This window comes from Culex quinquefasciatus, chromosome 2, assembly GCF_015732765.1.
Source record: "Culex quinquefasciatus strain JHB chromosome 2, VPISU_Cqui_1.0_pri_paternal, whole genome shotgun sequence".
Taxonomy (NCBI): domain Eukaryota; kingdom Metazoa; phylum Arthropoda; class Insecta; order Diptera; family Culicidae; genus Culex; species Culex quinquefasciatus.
This window is the reverse complement of record NC_051862.1, coordinates 178,022,257-178,040,231: the sequence shown is the minus strand read 5'-3', so window position 1 is coordinate 178,040,231 and position 17,975 is coordinate 178,022,257. Positions and strand designations below refer to the sequence as shown.

Here is a 17,975-nt window from a genome sequence, read left to right as displayed (position 1 = left end):
TAATCAAACACCTATCTTCGCCACCTAGATTGATTTAACGGCCTAACAACAGCCAAGCCAGGACCGACGTTTTAATTCCCCATCCGATGGAAGGTTGAAGCAGATGGGAATTTTAAAAAAACTTCATCATCCCGTTACGAGAATCGAACTCACGACCTCTGGATTGGAAACCCAGCACGCCGCTAGTCGAAACCCATCCCCTACCGGTCAGTACTCCCAGTGAGCATATTTACTCCTTTAAGGGATCTGACTTTGCCGAGCCAGACAGGAATCGAACCCATCACCTTCCGCTTACAAGGCGAAACCCGTAACCTCACGGCCACGGAAGCTCGGCCGAACCCATAATCATGAAGCTCCTCATAAAACATTCGGATAATCGAATCACGATTTATTTTTATTTTTTTAATTTTTTAAAATTTATGTTTAGCAATCCCAAGTAAGTCTAATTCATGGCCACTACATATTACCTATTTTTACGAATTACATATTTTCATTTTACTTCAGAGCAGGTATGTAAAAATATAAAACTTTCAGTTCTCACCGATCTCATCTCCCAACTTTCACTGCCCTTTTTTTTGGTCGCGAAATTCTTAGAATAAAGAATTCTAGACTTTTTTTAATGGTCCTATAAACCAAATTTTATTTTTTTGCTTTTTGAGTGCTTTAGCACCACCTTGAGTAAAGGGTATTCAAAACACCCAAAAAGCAAAAAAAAATAAAATTTTCTTCATAGGACTTTTTTCAAAAAAAAAAAAAAAAAAAAAAAAAAAACTCCAGAATTATCGGTCTCTATCTGTTTACTCAATCCCTTGTGACATTTTCTTTTTTTCTCTCATTCCCACAAACACAATCATCCCCCCCCCTCAACAGAACGTTACAAACGCAGTTTAACGGGATGTAATGCGTGGCCGTTTCTGCAATCCCCCTCTCGCGTTCTTTCATTGCGATTTGTTGAGAAATCAAAAGAATCTTCGGCGAGTGTTCGTGAACGAAGAAAAGAGACAGAGTAATAGAAATAGAATGCTCATGCTGGCAATCACGAGACCCTGGAAGAGATCTCTCAAGCTTAAGTGATGGTCGCTTTACTTTCTGATGTTTTGTTGCAAGAATCATCAAATGATAGTATTTTTGAGGTACAGTCATCCCACATATTCGGAACACCCACAAATTCGGAACACTTTTGTGGTAATTTGTCAATAACATGCCAAATGCAGCTTTTGTGTCGACCCTACTATTTTTAGGACCTTCATTTGGACATTCTCTTGCTATTTCACTAGTAAAAGTAGTACTTTTTGAACTAAAAACCCCATTCCAAGACTACTTTATCCAGAGCAGCAAAACACTGCCTCCAAATTGCCTGTTCCATGATTGTGGGATGTTATTGTGCCTCCCACAATTGTGGAACACCTGAATTTAACTAATATTTTTACAAAAAAAGTTATCAGACCATTCATAAAACATAACTAAGCTTGAGTTTCATTGGTTTCAGTACGTGAAGTCATTATTTTGTAAAAAATGTGTACTCATGGAGAGAACCACCTGTTGTCATGGAGAGAACCAAAGTTTGTTTACATCCGTAAGAAAAAAGTGTTCCGAATTTGTGGATTTCAAGGGTCAAAGTTTTTATTCAAAAACTTGATATAAAAGTTAAAATTTGCAGTTGCTCGATACAGCATTCGAAAGATCGCAAGAAAAGCTTTCAAATGAAGTTAAAAGCGAATCATTAAGTTCAATACACGATTTTCTATGATTTTCTGAACATTGGCCGATCTGTAAACTGTTCCGAATATGAGGGATGACTGTATTGATGGTATTTTTGAGCCTATACGTCAAAATGACTTCTTTGGACATTTGGAATAGATGCAATGAAAAATCCATGATACGTTGATAATTGCTCTATAATTAAATCCTGACAACAAACAACACTAAAAGCCAAAGTACATAGTTAATTTGAGTATAAATAACTTTGTTTGCATCAACTCTACATTGAGTTGACATTTACTTTCGACAACAAGCCTTGCACCTGATACACTTCTTCACCCTAAAACTCATTTTCTCCAGCAAAAACACGGCAGCGGCAACCCCTAACCCGATCGCCATTATGTACCAAATCGCCAAAATATCCTCCAGTGCCAATATATCGTTCTCGTCCCACAAATGGTGGTTGAACCCACCGTAACCCCAATTATATCGGAACTGCGTCATCCACCTGTCCCATAGTCCCGCTTCGTACAACCAATTAACCGCAAGTTCCATCCTGCGGTAGAAGGTGAAATGGTTCGCCGCAACGTAGTACCGAAACTCCCATTCAACCATCTCATCCAGCAGGTAGAACCTGCGCTTGGCAGCCCGATGGCCAAAGTCCAAAATCTCCTGCCGGACGTGCCGCTCGATCAGATATTCGCCGTAACGGCACGAAGCCATGTACCCATACCGATCGTCGGCCATGTCGTAACGAAAGTCCGCAACTTCGAACGACTGCTGCCAGAGGCGATCGTGCACGTAATTTTGGCGATCAAACGGTTGTTTGCCCCCTGGGGGTAGCTTGAACTGGATCTCGCTTGCGATTACTTCCGCCAGGGTCTTCATGTCTGGAGTGTACCGCGTTACGGTCATGTAGATGATGGCCTTTGCGAGGTACGCCTCGGATAGCAGGAATAGCAGAACGGTGCAGCCGAAGCAGTAGTACCGGGTGGGGCGGGTCTGCTGATGATCGGCACAGGAATCTCCGAACAGCAGGATCATGACCAAGTTGTGAGGGAACGCTAGAGGAAATAAGCGGATCAGTAGGAGATCCAAGAAAAGAATCATCACGATCAATATCCAAACGCTGTACTCAAAAGGATGCACCAGGTGGTAGATCACGTTCCGTTGCAGGTTCTTCGGAAGTATCAGACAGAACCCCTTCTTATCGAAGACACGCAACTCTACGCCGAACGGACTTTGGAACACCAAACTGGACACCATCAACTCGATACGCTCGGTCTCCAGGTACTTCAACACCGAAGATCTGTACTTGGCATAGTCCGGCGAAGTGATCGGAGGACGTTCCACGAATCGGTAGCGAATTCCGGCATGATCGAACACCGCCCGACACACCTCGATGTCCAGCCCGGTCAGCGATCCTCCCGTCTCCAAGGTGTACGGAGGATCCCGTGGGTTGAACATGATGTGAACCTCGCGCGATTTCCAATCATCGCGATCATCGAAGATCGTTGAAAAGGTCGCGTTCTCCGCGAAGATCGTCGACTTGTGATCTGCAGGTGACACTCGCTGAACTTGGGGAGGATCGCATGAAATGTCCACAAACAGAAACATGGTGAAGCGAGTCCTTTGAAATATCTGTAGATGCGTTTTGGTGATCTCCGAATTGACGACGATCACAAAGTACTCGTTCGATTTGATTGTTTGACTCGGACGGAACTTTTCCACCAGTTGATTTGCGTTCGTCCCATCGAAAACGTAGAGAATGTTGAAATATGCACCTCTGTCAATCCTGGATTCAAGTTTCGCCATCGGTAGCTGATCGAGTGCGACCCGGAGCTGGCCGAAAACCTTCGCGATCGTTGGGTCGACCGATTCACTGAGAACAACATCCAATGTTCCTTCCGAAGGTCGGTGAATGTTTTGAAGTAGTTCGAGAATCCATGTGGTTCGTGGATCATGCGATTCTTCAATTACCGGATTACCGGATTTCACCCAACGCTACGTTGAGTACCGCGATCGCGAGAAGTGCAACCGATTTCATTGCGTTCGTTTGTGCCTCTTGGTGAACAATAAATGAAGAATAAACGGCTTTGGGGAGGAATCGGTGTCAATGCATTAGGGAAGTTTGCAACTTTGTAAGAGGTTTTATGAAAATTATACAGTTACTAATGGATAAATCAAAGCCGGACTCTTCGTAAGAAGTTTGAAAACCTCGTAATAGCGAACATTTTGTGATAGTATCTGTAACCTGCGGTTTTAAAACATTGTTCAAGCTCTTTAAAATGGCTTGTAAAAGATTTTCAGATGTTGCCTCCGATATTGTAAAAGCTAATTAACGATCAAACATTAAGATAATTTACCTTGTAAAAGTTTTGAAGAGATTTCCTGCCACTGTTCGCATAAATGTCTCAAATGCCTTTTCAACACTTTCAAGTTAATGATGCAGATTGATTCAAAATCACGTGCTCCTTCAGGAAATCCCGAACAAAAAAATAACATCGCGGCCTTTCTTGGCAGAAAGTGTCTTAGTTGACAGCTCGTTCCAAGGGGACCATAGTTGATTCATCGTAAAATGTTGTCCTGTCAATTTATTCAAAGTTTAGTCAAGGAGCCATTACACTACCGCAAACAAACTCGCACATTTTCGTGTTTGACAGTTTGCCAAACTCGAAAACTTGTTTGCAGCAAACTCGCAAACAAGGAAAAATGTATGCAGGCTGACGTGTGTACAAACCGTACAAACAAATCCAGGACAACAAACAAGCAGGAAAACTGGCAAACTGTCAAAAAGTGCGAGTTTGTTTATTTGCCATAGTGTAGTAGCTCCTCCATAAATATTATCATAGACCCTATTTAATAAAATTAGAGTTTGTTTTTGTATGGGAGCGTTCTGTTATTACGTAACGCAGTTGGGGAGAAGGGGGAGGGGGTTGAAGGTCGTGTTACGCTCCAAATTTTTGAAATATTAATGGCAATTTTGTCCCGGGGGTTTGGGAGAGATCCAAAAATAAAAAATAAATCCCAGGGCAAAATTATGATTATGTTATCAAATTTAAGAGCAAATCTTTGAATAAATTTACTCCTATTTCTATCCAGGTTTTTAAGCGAAGATGGCGTGCGAATGGTGAACGCCCGAATTGTCAAAATCACGCAGTGGTACCAACATTGCGAAAAAAGTGTGCCATGGCATGACCGCCATATTTTTTTTTCTAATGTTGGTGCTACTGCGCGATTTTGACATTTCGGACGTTCACCATTCGAACGCCATCTTCGCTTAAAAACCTGGATACAAACATTTTTACGTCATTTAAAAACAGTTTCGTTTTGAGTATTTTGCGCTCCCAGAACTAAACTGTGTATTTGTCTTAATACTTTCAACCATTCGAACCACCACAAAGACACACATTCGCCGCCGTACTTTCGCGAATAATATTTTGGCAACCCTCAAACAGAGTTGCAGACGTTGCACACTTTTTGCATCGCAACCATTGCATCGTCATGTGTCGCGCCTTAAGTCACGAACCGTGTTTCGGGGTTTGGCCTTTTAATCATTCCCACCTTTTTTTCCTCGTCCGAAAACAAACGAAATTGGGCCAAATTCGCGTCGACAATCGCGCACATGTCGTCACGCGAATTTCCCCCCTCTGGCGCACCAAACGTGTAAATAGTAAATATTGTGAAAATTCGTTGAAAAAAAACACGCCACGCCAGAGGGAAGGCGCATTTCAAACGAAATCACGTGGCGCGTCAAAGTTGGCCAAGTGAAAGTGTCAGGAGGGGGAGACAAAGGGTGGGAATAAGGTGGGAACAGGGTTTGCGCGCCCGTTTGGCTGCTGCGACAACGTGAAAATGAAAACAAAAGTGTTTTCGATTTGGTTTTATTGAGCTCGAAAGCGTAATTGTTAGATTTTGAAGTAATTTTGCTACAATACTTGTTATAAATTACAAAGAAACGTTATTTTTCTCAAAATAATGTAAAATCATCAGCATGATATGAATTATTTATTTCACAATTGCAGCAAATAAACAGGTGAAATCATGCCATATAATAAACTTGTTTTCTTTTGAGAAAAAAAAACAGCATTTTCAATCGAGGTTTCTGCGTCTCGCGCACTTTGGACCAAATTTGTCTTCCGCGCAGCGTCGCGACGCTTCTATCGCCCCGGTTTTTGCTTTTGTTTATCACCATGGTGGATTTCCACGGAAAACGGCGCTGATGCTGCTGCTGGCTGACTTGGTTTACTTGCAAGACGAGAATGGCGCAACTTTTGTCGCGGGTAAACGTACGACTTCCGCTTTGTCGACCGGTTGATGCCACGGCGGCGTCGTTGTTGAGGGAGGCCTTCAGGCCAGGTTCGATGGATTCGAGGAGAACGTTGGAAGAGATGGTTCAAGGACGCGCGAAAGAAAGAATGGTTCAACGAAACTGGTGAATGCTGCAAAGATATTTGAGCAGTTCTCTACGAATTCGTTTTCGAAATCGTACCGATTTTCAATGTTAAAATATGAAACATTTGTAAAATTTTCCGATCTTTTCGAAAACAATATTTTCAAAATTTTCAAATCAAGACTAACATATAAAAAGGCCCAAACATTCAATATTACGCCCTTCTAAAATGTTAGTATTGGTTTAATTTTTTTGAAAATATTGTTTTCGAAAAGATCGGAAAATTTCACGAATGTTTTATACATTAACATTGAAAATCGGACCATTAGTTGCTGAGATATTGAAATTAAAAAATGATGGGCTGTTTGGGTGAGACATAGAAAACATCAATTTTCCTGTTTTTAAACCTTTGCATTGCAATATCTCAGCAACTAAAGGTCGTATCAACAAAGTCCGAAAAAGCAAAATATAGAGAAATTTCTCAGCTTTTCAAAAATATTTTTTTCAAGAGTGGGCAAACATGTGCACTAATTTAAAAAATGAAAAACTGCGACTGAAAACGGTGCACTTTATCAGAATTTTACTAGAGTACTTTTTGATTGCAAATTTGATTTTACATCGAAAAATGAAACTGAAAAATGTTTGCGACCAATATTTCGATTTTTTGAAAAAATCAGTACTGATTAAAGAATTCGTAACTCGCTCAAAGATTTTTTGCACAACCTGGAAATTTCTGAAAAGTTGGCATTTTATGTCCTCTAAAACATATCAAAAAGGAAAAAAAAATTAAAAATAGTGTTTTTTGCAAATCAAGTTTTAGCGATAAAAAGTTAAATAAAAAAATCACCAAATTTTTTTTTACCATGTATCATTTTTTTCCAGTGTAGTCCGTATCCATTCCTACAATTTTGCCGAAGACACCAAATTGATCAAAAAATTCCTTCAAAAGATACAGATTTTTGAATTTTTATACATCATTTTTGTATGGACAGCTGCCAAATTTGTATGGAAAATTATATGGACAAACTAATGATGCAAAATGGCTTCTTTGGGCATACCGAAGGCACCAAAAAAGTTTCAGTCGGATTAAAAAATACAAAAAAAAATCGAATGACCGAAATCCTAGAGAACTGCTCTGCTACAATTGAAATTTTGTAAGAAATCATAATTCCAAAATATTGTGTGTTTCGAACCAAACATTTAAAAATTCAAAAATCTAGGAATATGTTTTTCACCCAAATATATGACATTAGGGTGTAATATCAAAATCGATTTTCCAGCACAGCAATTTTTCAGTTCCTTTTGGGGTCCTAAACAACTCCCCAAAGTTTGGGAACGATTGGTTTAGTCCTCACTTTGCGCAAAGCGATTCAATTTTCCATATAAATTTGTATGGGAAAAACCATTTTTTTGAGTTTTGATATTTATAAAATTCAAGTTTCACGCTGTACTAAAACCGGATTCATATTCGGATGCTCTGGAAGGTGCTCTACAACTTTCCGGAAGAGAGTATGGTGCTAACTTGCTCCTATAAAAAGATACAGCGTGTTCAAAACTCGTCTAAAACGTGTTTTTTGCTCGAAAATCACGTTTTAGACGAGTTTTGAGGACGCTGTATCTTCTTTCAGGGACAAGCTAGCACCATACTCTCTTCGGGAAAGTTGTAGAGCACATTCCAGAGCATCCGAATATGAATCCGGTTTTAGTACAGCGTGAAACTTGAATTTTATAAATATCAAAACTCAAAAAAATGGTTTTTCCCATACAAATTTATATGGAAAATTGAATCGCTTTGCGCAAAGTGAGGACTAAACCAATCGTTCCCAAACTTTGGGGAGTTGTTTAGGACCCCAAAAGGAACTGAAAAATGGTTGTGCTCGCTAAATTTGGACAACTTTATTTTTTTTCCATACAACCATATTACACCCTAATATGACATACTGCTGGTGCTGGTGGTGGCATTTTAGAATTTAACAATTAAAAAAGAAATATTCGCAATTCGCAATTTTCAGTGTAAGAACGGGCCTTGACCGATCTTATGCACTAGGTTCCCGACGAACACGCACTGCCCTTACACGTACATCTCACCCTTGCTCTGAGTCAGTACGAGCAACACGCTAGAACACGCTTTGAGTGTTCGTGCCAGGCATGCACACCTTCTTTTCCGGTTACGCATTTTAACTCGGCCGGGGGTGGTACATTACGTAGGGTTTGATGCAAGTATAAGCGCCTAACCATTTAAAGTGTACCTATCAACTTTCATTTAAGCAAAAACTGTTCTATTTTTAGTTTGAATTCAAAAACTAGTTGTTATTTACTGTGTATTGTTTTCTCCTGAAATCTTCCCTATCGTTAAGTCGTGTTTATCTGTTGCTATTTCTTTTGTCGCGGTGTTTTGTTACAATATTTTGGTCCTAAGCATTTTAGAAAAGTTTTTCAAAAGTACAATAATAATATTTGTGTTAATCCTTTAATCATTCCATAAATTGAGTAAGGGCTCGAACCTCACTTGCTTAAGAAAAAGGTGAAGTTTCAAAACAATGGACAGTGAAGGAAATATACTATGTGAAGAACCAATATTACAAGAAACATAGTAATTTATGAAGTAGATAAATAAATTAACAATAGTTAATAAATTGAGGTAACAAACAAGCTTAGATTGTATTGAGGGCAATTTACAGGGAAGACGAGGAATTATTTAAATAGATAAATAAAGAAAAGGCACATGATAAACAAAATTGACATCGCTACCAAATTAAGGGAAAGCAGACAGTTTTTTTTACAGCAGGTTAAATAGAGTGGAAAAGCATTGAGAAGTAAGAGAATCAAATAAGTAAAATCGAAATCAAATGGAGGATAGTAAACAGAAGCCGTTTTAGAAAATCAGTGAAACAAAATAAACAGAAGATAGCTGTTAGCTGAAATGGAAAGAAGAGAAACCCCGTTCTGCGATGCTCAGGTACATCCACAGCAGTTTACTCAACATACTGCGAATCAAAACAATACCGTCTACAATCACAAATTACTTCCCTTTCCCACATTGACGCGCCCCTTTCTTCTAGCCGTCTCTACTCTGACCCTCGCTGGTCAAAGGTTTACGAGTCGTTTCCACAGGCCACCAGCTAGGTTACACCTTGTCATCATGATGACTAAACCAAGCCAACGTGGAGGTAAGAAAATAGGACACTTGCAAGGAACCATAGCCATGCTGTTTTGTCCAAACAGCACTACGGATGTAGTTGGGCTCCTTCCGGGATGTTCCTCGCCTAGGTGTGTCAACCGACGAGTATCATCAGTATCATGCACCCTTGGCCTGCTTTAACAATTAAAAAAGAAATAATTAAATAATTCAAGTATTTAAGAATTACAGAATTTAGGAATCTAAGAATTTGGGAATTCGAGGAGTGATTTTCCATAGATCTAGGGTTTTTTCTCAAAATTTATTTTCCCTAAAAGAACACCCAGTTAGCAAAATCTAAACTTAGAAATATGTATCCTCCCTGCAAAGGCTTATTAATTGATCTCAGTTGAAAGGTTCTCCAAATCTCTGAATTGCAAATGTAACATCCTGGAGCAGAACTGTTAAATTCTAATAAAAACACAATTGAATTGAAAGGAGTGATTTTCTAAATTGAATTCAAGAATGATAAAACTTCAGAATCTTAGAATTTTCTAGTTTAAGATTTTAGAAACAATAAGAATCTCTTTGGATTTTTTGCATTTTTTCAATTTTTAAATTTTTTGGGCTCTTTAATTTTTTATTCACCAGTTTTGGTTTTTTTTAAATTAAACATTTGGATTTTTTAAATATTTTAATCTTATTTTTTTTCTCCCAATAACCTCAAGCGCGCGCACAGCCACATTTTTTTTCGTTTTTTTTCTTTTTCCTGTTTTTAACATCAAATTCGAGTTCTTTGACCCCATTTTAGTTAAATTTTAATAGTTAATTGTTTATTAAATATTTAATAAAATGCATTTTTTTTCAGTATTTCGCCACCGCTATATTGACCGCCATCATAGAATTAAAAATTCTAAATCATTTTAGCGTAGCTCGACAATCAAAAATAAGACAACGAAAAAAAAAATTAGTAATTCGATTATTCGAAGTAAAAAATTTCAGAGGACTTCGAAAAATCGAGTCTGAACTGTATAGACATTTAAAGTTCAATTTGAACTGAAAAGATCCAGTTTTCCGATTTTTTTAAATAGTGTCCATGATTGTCCATTCCTGAAAATATGATTTTCGTAAAATTCAGAAAATTTCCTAAAAAACATTGAAGATTGGACCTCTAGTTGATTAATACCTTAAAAGCATTCTTAAAAAAATTCATATATATGTATTTTAATCATTCTGTTCTTCCATTCCTAATAAACTAGTTCATTTGGAAAGTAAAACCATTAACTCATGGATGCCAAGTTTCAAGCTTATGTTTAAATCCAGAAAGAAAAGAAAAACAAATCATGTTCAGCACTTACAAAGAAATCCTTTATTTATTGAACGTTCATTCAATTATCAATACAAAAACATAAAGATCATAGACGTATGATCCACGTCGAATGTTTTCTACTCGGTCCAACGATGGCAACAGTTCGGATTCGTACACACGTAGTACAGTCTCATCTCCTCTTCGGCTCGCCGGGTCTGCGCCTGGAAGAAGACCGCCTCCCGGTGGGCACACTTGGGACAGGCGTGCTCCTCGGTTCGCGGCAACGTCGGATCTGATATCACGTCCGGCACGATGTGGGTCAGCTCGCTGAAAGGAAGGGTGAGAGTAAATGTTAGACCGGAAGTCGTATAACCAAAATCGTCAAAAACTTACTCAATTTCGTGCATAATTTTGTTCACGTAAATGCAGTTCGAGTCCGCTTCCTGTTTATAGTCGCAGTTCCGGCACGCGTACAGCAGAACTTTGTTTTCTTTGTCCTCCTTCGGGTACAGCATATTATTGCTGAAATGCGAAATGCTTCGTGTTAGCGGGCACAAAAAAATCCGCAACTTCAGCGCATAATTACCATTCCTGGCAGAAACGAATGCCCACAAATCCTGGGCCATCGTCGTGAGGTGTTTCATAAGACATTTTTGGTTGAATTTGTGGTAAATTTTACGGCAAAAACTTGATTTAAATGGAAAATTTAGCAGAACCGTCCGCTGACTCCGAGTTGTTGACACTTTATGACAGTTTGCAGCATTTTGCTCTGAACCGGTTGGCGGGACGCGACAAAAAGTTGGCAGGGCTGTGTTGAACCGGTTCCAGCGGTTGAAGGCAGAATATATTTTTCACATGCAGGTTGCGTAGCGATATTGCATTAAAATTACATTAGGCTGGTACAAAATTTATTTCTGAAGTTTTTTTTGTTTTGAAAAGGTCAAATAAACAAAATTTTCTTTTTTTGTTTTTTTGTGTGTGTTTTCGAATACCCTTAGCTCCAAGACGATTTAAAATACACCCAAAAAGCAGAAAAAAATCTGACCTTTTCAAAAATAAACCTTAATTTTAAAATTTTGTCCCTCGGCTCTGGTCAAAATCGAGTGAGATGGGGACCAAAAGCGAGGGGGATGACACTCCGCGATTTGACTAAAATCGCATCAAATTCCACCTCATTCGCACATCGCACCTTCATCGTGGTTGTTTTTTGCTCATCGCGGCAAATCGCGCCAGATCGCGCTCATCGTGCTCATCGTGGTCAGATCGTGCTCGAATGAAAATTCTTGTTCATGCAGTCAGGGTTGCCATGCAATATCCGTTCTTGCAGTTTTCCGTGATACTAGCCGCACTGCACAAATGTTTATTCGAGCAGTCAAAATGTAAATAAACATAAATTTTAAAGAATTTTTAGAACGTTTTGGAGCAGCGCTTTTGAAATATAATTAAAGGGTAATCAATCAAGATAAAACCAAACTAACCCCACGTAAACTAACGTTTTCTTCACTGCCGTAGTCCGAGTCGGCATCTTTGAAAGTGCTGAGTTGGCCGTCCGATTTCATCCTCCCATCGGAGCGGCGTACAAATCTGCGAAAAGTGTCAAAGATCCAAAGTGACCCCTCCACCAGTGCATCATTTATGTCCTACTGGTTCTTCCGTCGTTCCTGCTCACCGTGGATGGTGGTTCTCGGTTGAAGGCCCACGTCGCTGAGGATAAGTTAGATGCGGAGGTTGAGGGAGAGGACGAGTCGGTGACAGACCAGGTTGAGGAAACTGAAATGGATGATGATCCGGAAACGACGAAATCTCCCGACGCCGATACGTTTCTGTTGTTGATCTGCCCGCTACACTCTGCTGGATCTGGTTCACGAGCTTCCGGCCGGTTACCCGGCTGAGTTTCTGGTCGGATTCGACAAAAAGGGAAGCGACGATTTCATCGTTGAAACCATCCAGACTTCGTTCCGCTATCGGAGGGACTTTGACTACTTCTTCCAGAACATCTCGGCAATCGGACATCCGTCCGGGATGAACATAGCGCCGATCTACCGGGACGCCAGTAGCAATCAGTTCTCGGAGGCTGTCTTCAAGAAAATCTTCTCGATCATCGAAGTCGACTAGGGCCTGGACGGCGAAAAGTTCTTCAAGTTCGTGTTCCTGGCCGCAATCATGGTGCTGCTGCTCGTCGTCGGCCAGCAGTTCCGCGATTCGTATGGCAAGCGCAAGCGATCGTCGGCGGTGCGCAAGACCGTCGAACCGGAAACACTAACAACAAGGACGTCGACTACGAGTGGATCCCCGCGAAGACGCTCAAGAAGGTCCGAAACTTCCCCAAGGGCGCAAAGTGTCCCCCAAGCTAAGCCCTCAGCAGTGAAGCGGGCCGTCGGAGACGACTGAATCTCGTGCGCAACTCATCCATCGCGAGGTTGGTGGCCGATTAACCCGATTAACCACTCCAATCCCGGAGGGATCGCAAACTGCTGGAGTGGCTCACCGATGCTGGAAGACGCGATCGATTTTGTGTCGCAGATTCTGATGACTGATAACCTGGGCGTAGAGCAGCGGTGCTGGATCGGAGGCGGTTGGCACTGCGTGAGGACATTGCTACCAATGGGAACAACCCTCGATGGCAATGGCAACGTGCGCCATCCGTAGAGAATCATCGCAGACGCGCACTTCCGAACTGGTGAATCGGCGGGGGCCTTTCCGACGAAGGTGTAGCCAATCATTCCTAGGCTGGACTCGGCCAGCTTGACCAGGTCTCCGAGATTGACTTCACCGGCCGTGCCCAGGACGATGCGGGGGGTCGTGTTGCTAATCGGTTGAATGTTGTTGGCCGACCCAAGAAACCCCGAGAGGAATTCCCCTGGAAGGCGTTCGCGTGCAGATGTTCCAAGACTAACTACTTACTGCAAGTTACCCTTGAATTCCTGCATCTCACGCAGGAAATGCGCGACGCTGTTGTTGCAGGCATCCTCGTACCGCGTTACGGCATCGATCCACAGAAAAACGGTGGAAATCTGCGAGCCGGAATCCTCACTGGCCACACGCAGTCCACTTTCCAGCTGGGTCGCCTCTGGCGGCGGAACATTGAAGTTATATCTGTTTGGACATTTGGACAGGAAGTCACCTAATTATGGAATTTTGATACAACGATAAATAAAGTAAATTAAAAAAAAGCATTTGTGATAATGTGTTACTAAATCGAATATTCACGAAATTCTTTATTTGAATTGCATTCAAAAAAAATTAAATGCAGAATTGTTTAGACTCTAACAATTGTTTAGGTCGGGCTCAGCAACGGAAGTGACGATTTCTATATCAGTCTCATCACTACTGGTCGAACGTCATCAGCTGACAAGCCTGTCGAAAGAACATATTCGTTTTATTGGACTCTCTGGCAAATTGAAGCACGTACAGAATTCATTGGGCATTGGGTGGATTGCGCGGACGATCAAACATGTCTGCGGAACGGTCAACACACTCCGCCAAGTCGTCCACAGCGACAAGAACGAGATGCTTCCGGATGACACCAAGATTGGAGTAGTTTAAGTGTTGACGGCATGGTTGAGAGCCATCTTCAGAAGGCAAGGGTTAAGGGCGAGAATCAAGTAAAATAGACTTATTTCGAAGAAAATCTTTCCTTTACTTTCTTAGCACATTCGCTTTCTTAAGCCATCTTCATTATAATTTTAAAAAATAACACTGTTGTTACTTTGCTTAACATAAATACACTGGAACACTGTCAGGAGTTTAAATTAAAAAAAAGCGTAAAAGTTCTTGACGCGCGCGTTCAATAACTATTTCACTTCCATTTTGCTCAGTTTCGTAACTTCGTCCAACTAGTAGTTTCACGTGCGCAGAATTTTCCAACTCGCGGTAGCTGTTTTATGGTTAAAGTAACAAAATGATTCGACACGAACGCGCAGCTTGCAAATGCCCACGACAGACGGATTGGCTTCCGTAACGTCCGGTCGATATCGTTGCACGTCTTCACATTCACGTTGAGCCAGGATTTTTTGTCACTTGCCGAGCAGCAGCCGGTGCCGTTTGGGACGGTTTGGAAGTGTCCTACGAGGGCTGCGTTTTAGGGAATACCCCAAGAACCACCAAGCCGGGCAGCTTCCAAATTCAGCTGGCTGGGCGGAGACCTGGCGCGACCATTGGCCGCATGGATACGTCTTCCACCTGCCCAAACTTTGCTACCGTGCGAGTTCCAGTACACCTCGAAGATACCGCCGGTGCCCCTGTTGGCCAATCTGCATATTAAGATGTGGATGCTCTTGTCGAAGCTGTCCGAAGCCAGGAACTTGTAGTCCGGACTGAACGCCACCGAGTTGACCCACGCAACCCGCTTGACGTCCCACACGAGATCGAATCGAACGAAGCGGAAGCCAGGATCAAATTCATTGACGGGTTGTTGGATTAGGTTCCGGTGCTGGTCGAGGATTACTTTATAATGTAAATCTCCTGCGAATAAGAATGAAAAACAAATTTGGCTGTTTATAGGATTAAAAAATAACAACAAAGTTTAATTTTACCGTTTTGACAAAACTCACCAGCAAATCGTGCACGTACATGTCCTGCCAAATGGCATCATCTAAGCACAAGGCCAGGAGCTGCCCCTGTGGTCCCCACTTGATGACATTGACTTTGTTTCTTAGATTAAAAGTGAGTAATGACTTGCCATTGGGAGGCTTAACCTCCACACGAACCGTTTGTCACTACATTCACTACACCTGGAACGTTTTGATCGGCTTGTTCATGCCCAGTTTGCACTAATCCTTGCTGCAACTGGCAAACGACAGATTCGACAGCCAGTCCACGTCCAGTGGTCAGGTGCCAAGTGGAAGCCAAATAGCTGCGATCGCTTCTGCGTCCCAGATGATGGTTGTTCTTTCCGCACACTTGCGAACAGCAGCAGCAGCGTTCCATTCCAGCGACGTTATGTCCTTGTAGCCTGGGGCACCGTTTCTGTCCTACTTGATACAGTGTCGTTTGGATTCGTCGTATTGTCTGGCATGTCCAAAGGCGGATCGGGCTAACACCGGAACCAATCAAATCCATGATTGGAAACGACGCACAGATAATCCCCTCACGTTTGTGTCCTCGCAGGACAGTGTCCTCCAAGACCGAAATTTCGATGCACTGGTCCATTTGCTGTCCGGCCGGGGCCGGTGTCCTAACAGACGTCGTCGTCTGTACCGTCAATGTTTTTGTCCACCACCACTTCCGCCGGTTCCTCCCCTGCTGGATGTCCCGTTTTACCGGTTGAATATGGTTCCTCCCCTGCTAGATGTCCCGTTTTACCGGTTGAATACGGTTCCTCCGCACAGAACCGTATTCAACCGGTAAAACGGCACGTCCAGCAGAGGAGGAACCGGCTTTAGAGACACTTGGCGGAAATCGGCCATCCTCCCGTCGACCACGTTTATTTTTTTATGTTTTTTTCACTGCTCGAATAGAATGGCTGTCATTTGGTAGCTGTCAAACTTATTCGAGCAGTTGACAGCTCTCATCGTGAGATTTTGATTACATCGCGAACGCATCGTAATCAAATCGCGGCAAATCGTGCCAAATCGCGCTAATCGCGTGGAAAATAAGAAAATCAAGGCAAATCGTGGTCATCGAGGCTAAATCGCGAGCTCATCGCGGGAGTGTCATCCCCCTCGACCAAAAGCCTAATACATATTTAAAAACTAACTGAATTTGAATCACAATCCAAGGGAAATTTCACAAAACACTTGTAATTGTTAAAATGCTTATTCGCTCTTTTCACGTGTTGCTCCAAATTATATCATTAGGATGATATAATTTCAGTAATTAAGAATATTAGAATCTTAGAAATTTAGGATTATAAAATTTTAGAATTCAAGAGCTTTAACCCCCTACAACCCAACCGCGCCTCTAGGCGGGATTCAATCTAAACATTCGCCAAAAAAAACAATTTTTCAACAAATTTTTGATCTTTGAAAAGAATTGGAAAAAAACTCTTAAAATTTAAGAAATTTTAACGTTTGAAAGTTTGACGTGTTTAACGTGACTTTGCCAATGATTATAAAAAATGTTTTTTTTTCTGGGGTAAAATTTAGTTGAGTTTTTACTAACATTTCCTATTTCTTTTTAGCAAAATAAGTATGCAGTAATTTTTTTGACTATGACCCAACTAGGTAAAATAAGCCAAATACCAAATCAGAATCAAATATAAACTAAACAAGATTAATGCAAAGTAAAATACTAAAAAAAACTTAAAACAAGATAAGTAAAGTTTTTCGTAGAACAAAAAACAATCAAAATGACATCTTGAACAGGGGAAAAATAAATTAAAAAATGGGCATTAGAGGGTTCAAATTTGAGAATTCAACAGTTTTAAAATTTTATGATTCACGAGTTTTAAGTTTAAGGATTTTATAATTTTTAAATCTTACATTTTTAGAATATTATTCTAGTGGAATTTTAGAAATTTATAATTTTATCAAGGATTTTATGTTTTCTAAAATTTTTTAATTGCTAGAATTAATGAATTTCAGAGTTTAAGTTTTTTTTGCATTTTGTCATTGTTTGAATAGTTTGTGTTTTTTTATTTGTTTTTTTTAATAAAGAAATTAACTTTTAAATTTAGGGTTTTTATATGTTTAGAATTTTAAAATTTTAGAATCTTTGTAGAACATTTCCAGAGTTTTTTTTAAAGGACCTAAAGTATGTCATTTTTGGACGATTTTGACTTTTTAACATTTTTATGTTTAGTCTGTCGTATACTTTAAGAAATACACATAAAATCTGGTACTTTGTTCGGAAACTCATTGAAAACAACATCCAGTCTGTTTGTCCCATCGTCAAACTTCTACGCATAATTGTCTCACCAAGTATTTTCTCATACGAAATCAATAGATTTATGAAGCATTATGTCGTTTTTACCTGTTGTTTAGCAAGAGTATCATAAAAAGAGTGATAAACTGCTAACTGGGGTGATTAGGGACACACAGGGCGAATAGGAACCCACGGGACAATTATGCGTAGAAACACAGAAATCGATCGAAAAATTTCAATCGCGTTTTTCTCAGTTGCACTTTTTCAAACATGGGACAATTATGCGTAGAACGGCAGTATACTGCCCATGTTCGCATAAATGTCCCATATGCAAAAACAGCAAGCTGAGAAAAACGCATTTGAAGTTTGTCCCACACATAAGGCTACATGTAAAGTTTTCGCGAAAAAACTGAATTTTCTCCTGTTTTCTAGAACAAAGTACTGGATGTTATAGGCTCTTTTGAAAGAGCACGCGATTTTGAACCAAACTGCATCAATAACTCAAAAGCGATGAAAATGCATATGGGACATTTATGTGATTAGGGGCAGTATAAACATTTGAAACACAATAGCTTATACTGCCCATGTTCGCATAAATGTCCCATATGCAAAAACAGCAAGCTGAGAAAAATGCTAAACAAGTTTGTCCC

General features: G+C 40.6%; 2 protein-coding genes and 1 pseudogene across 2 annotated transcripts; 1 reads left to right on the top strand and 2 right to left on the bottom strand.

Moving 5' to 3' along the window:
* Positions 1-1,998: 1,998 nt before the first annotated feature.
* LOC119766414 lies at positions 1,999-3,318 on the bottom strand. Its single transcript, XM_038250948.1, has one exon. It carries the CDS (start codon positions 3,316-3,318, stop codon positions 1,999-2,001), a length of 1,320 nt encoding a protein of 439 aa, XP_038106876.1.
* A 7,240-nt stretch (positions 3,319-10,558) lies between these two features.
* On the bottom strand, positions 10,559-11,262 carry LOC6033142 (DNA-directed RNA polymerase II subunit RPB9). Its single transcript, XM_001843580.2, has 3 exons — positions 11,108-11,262; positions 10,915-11,043; positions 10,559-10,848 (listed from the first exon to the last, which is right to left on the bottom strand). The coding sequence occupies exons 1-3, from the start codon at positions 11,170-11,172 to the stop codon at positions 10,659-10,661; spliced, it is 384 nt and encodes a 127-aa protein (XP_001843632.2). The 5' UTR covers positions 11,173-11,262; the 3' UTR covers positions 10,559-10,658.
* An 875-nt stretch (positions 11,263-12,137) lies between these two features.
* On the top strand, positions 12,138-12,960 carry LOC6043812 (annotated as a pseudogene).
* Positions 12,961-17,975: the final 5,015 nt, after the last annotated feature.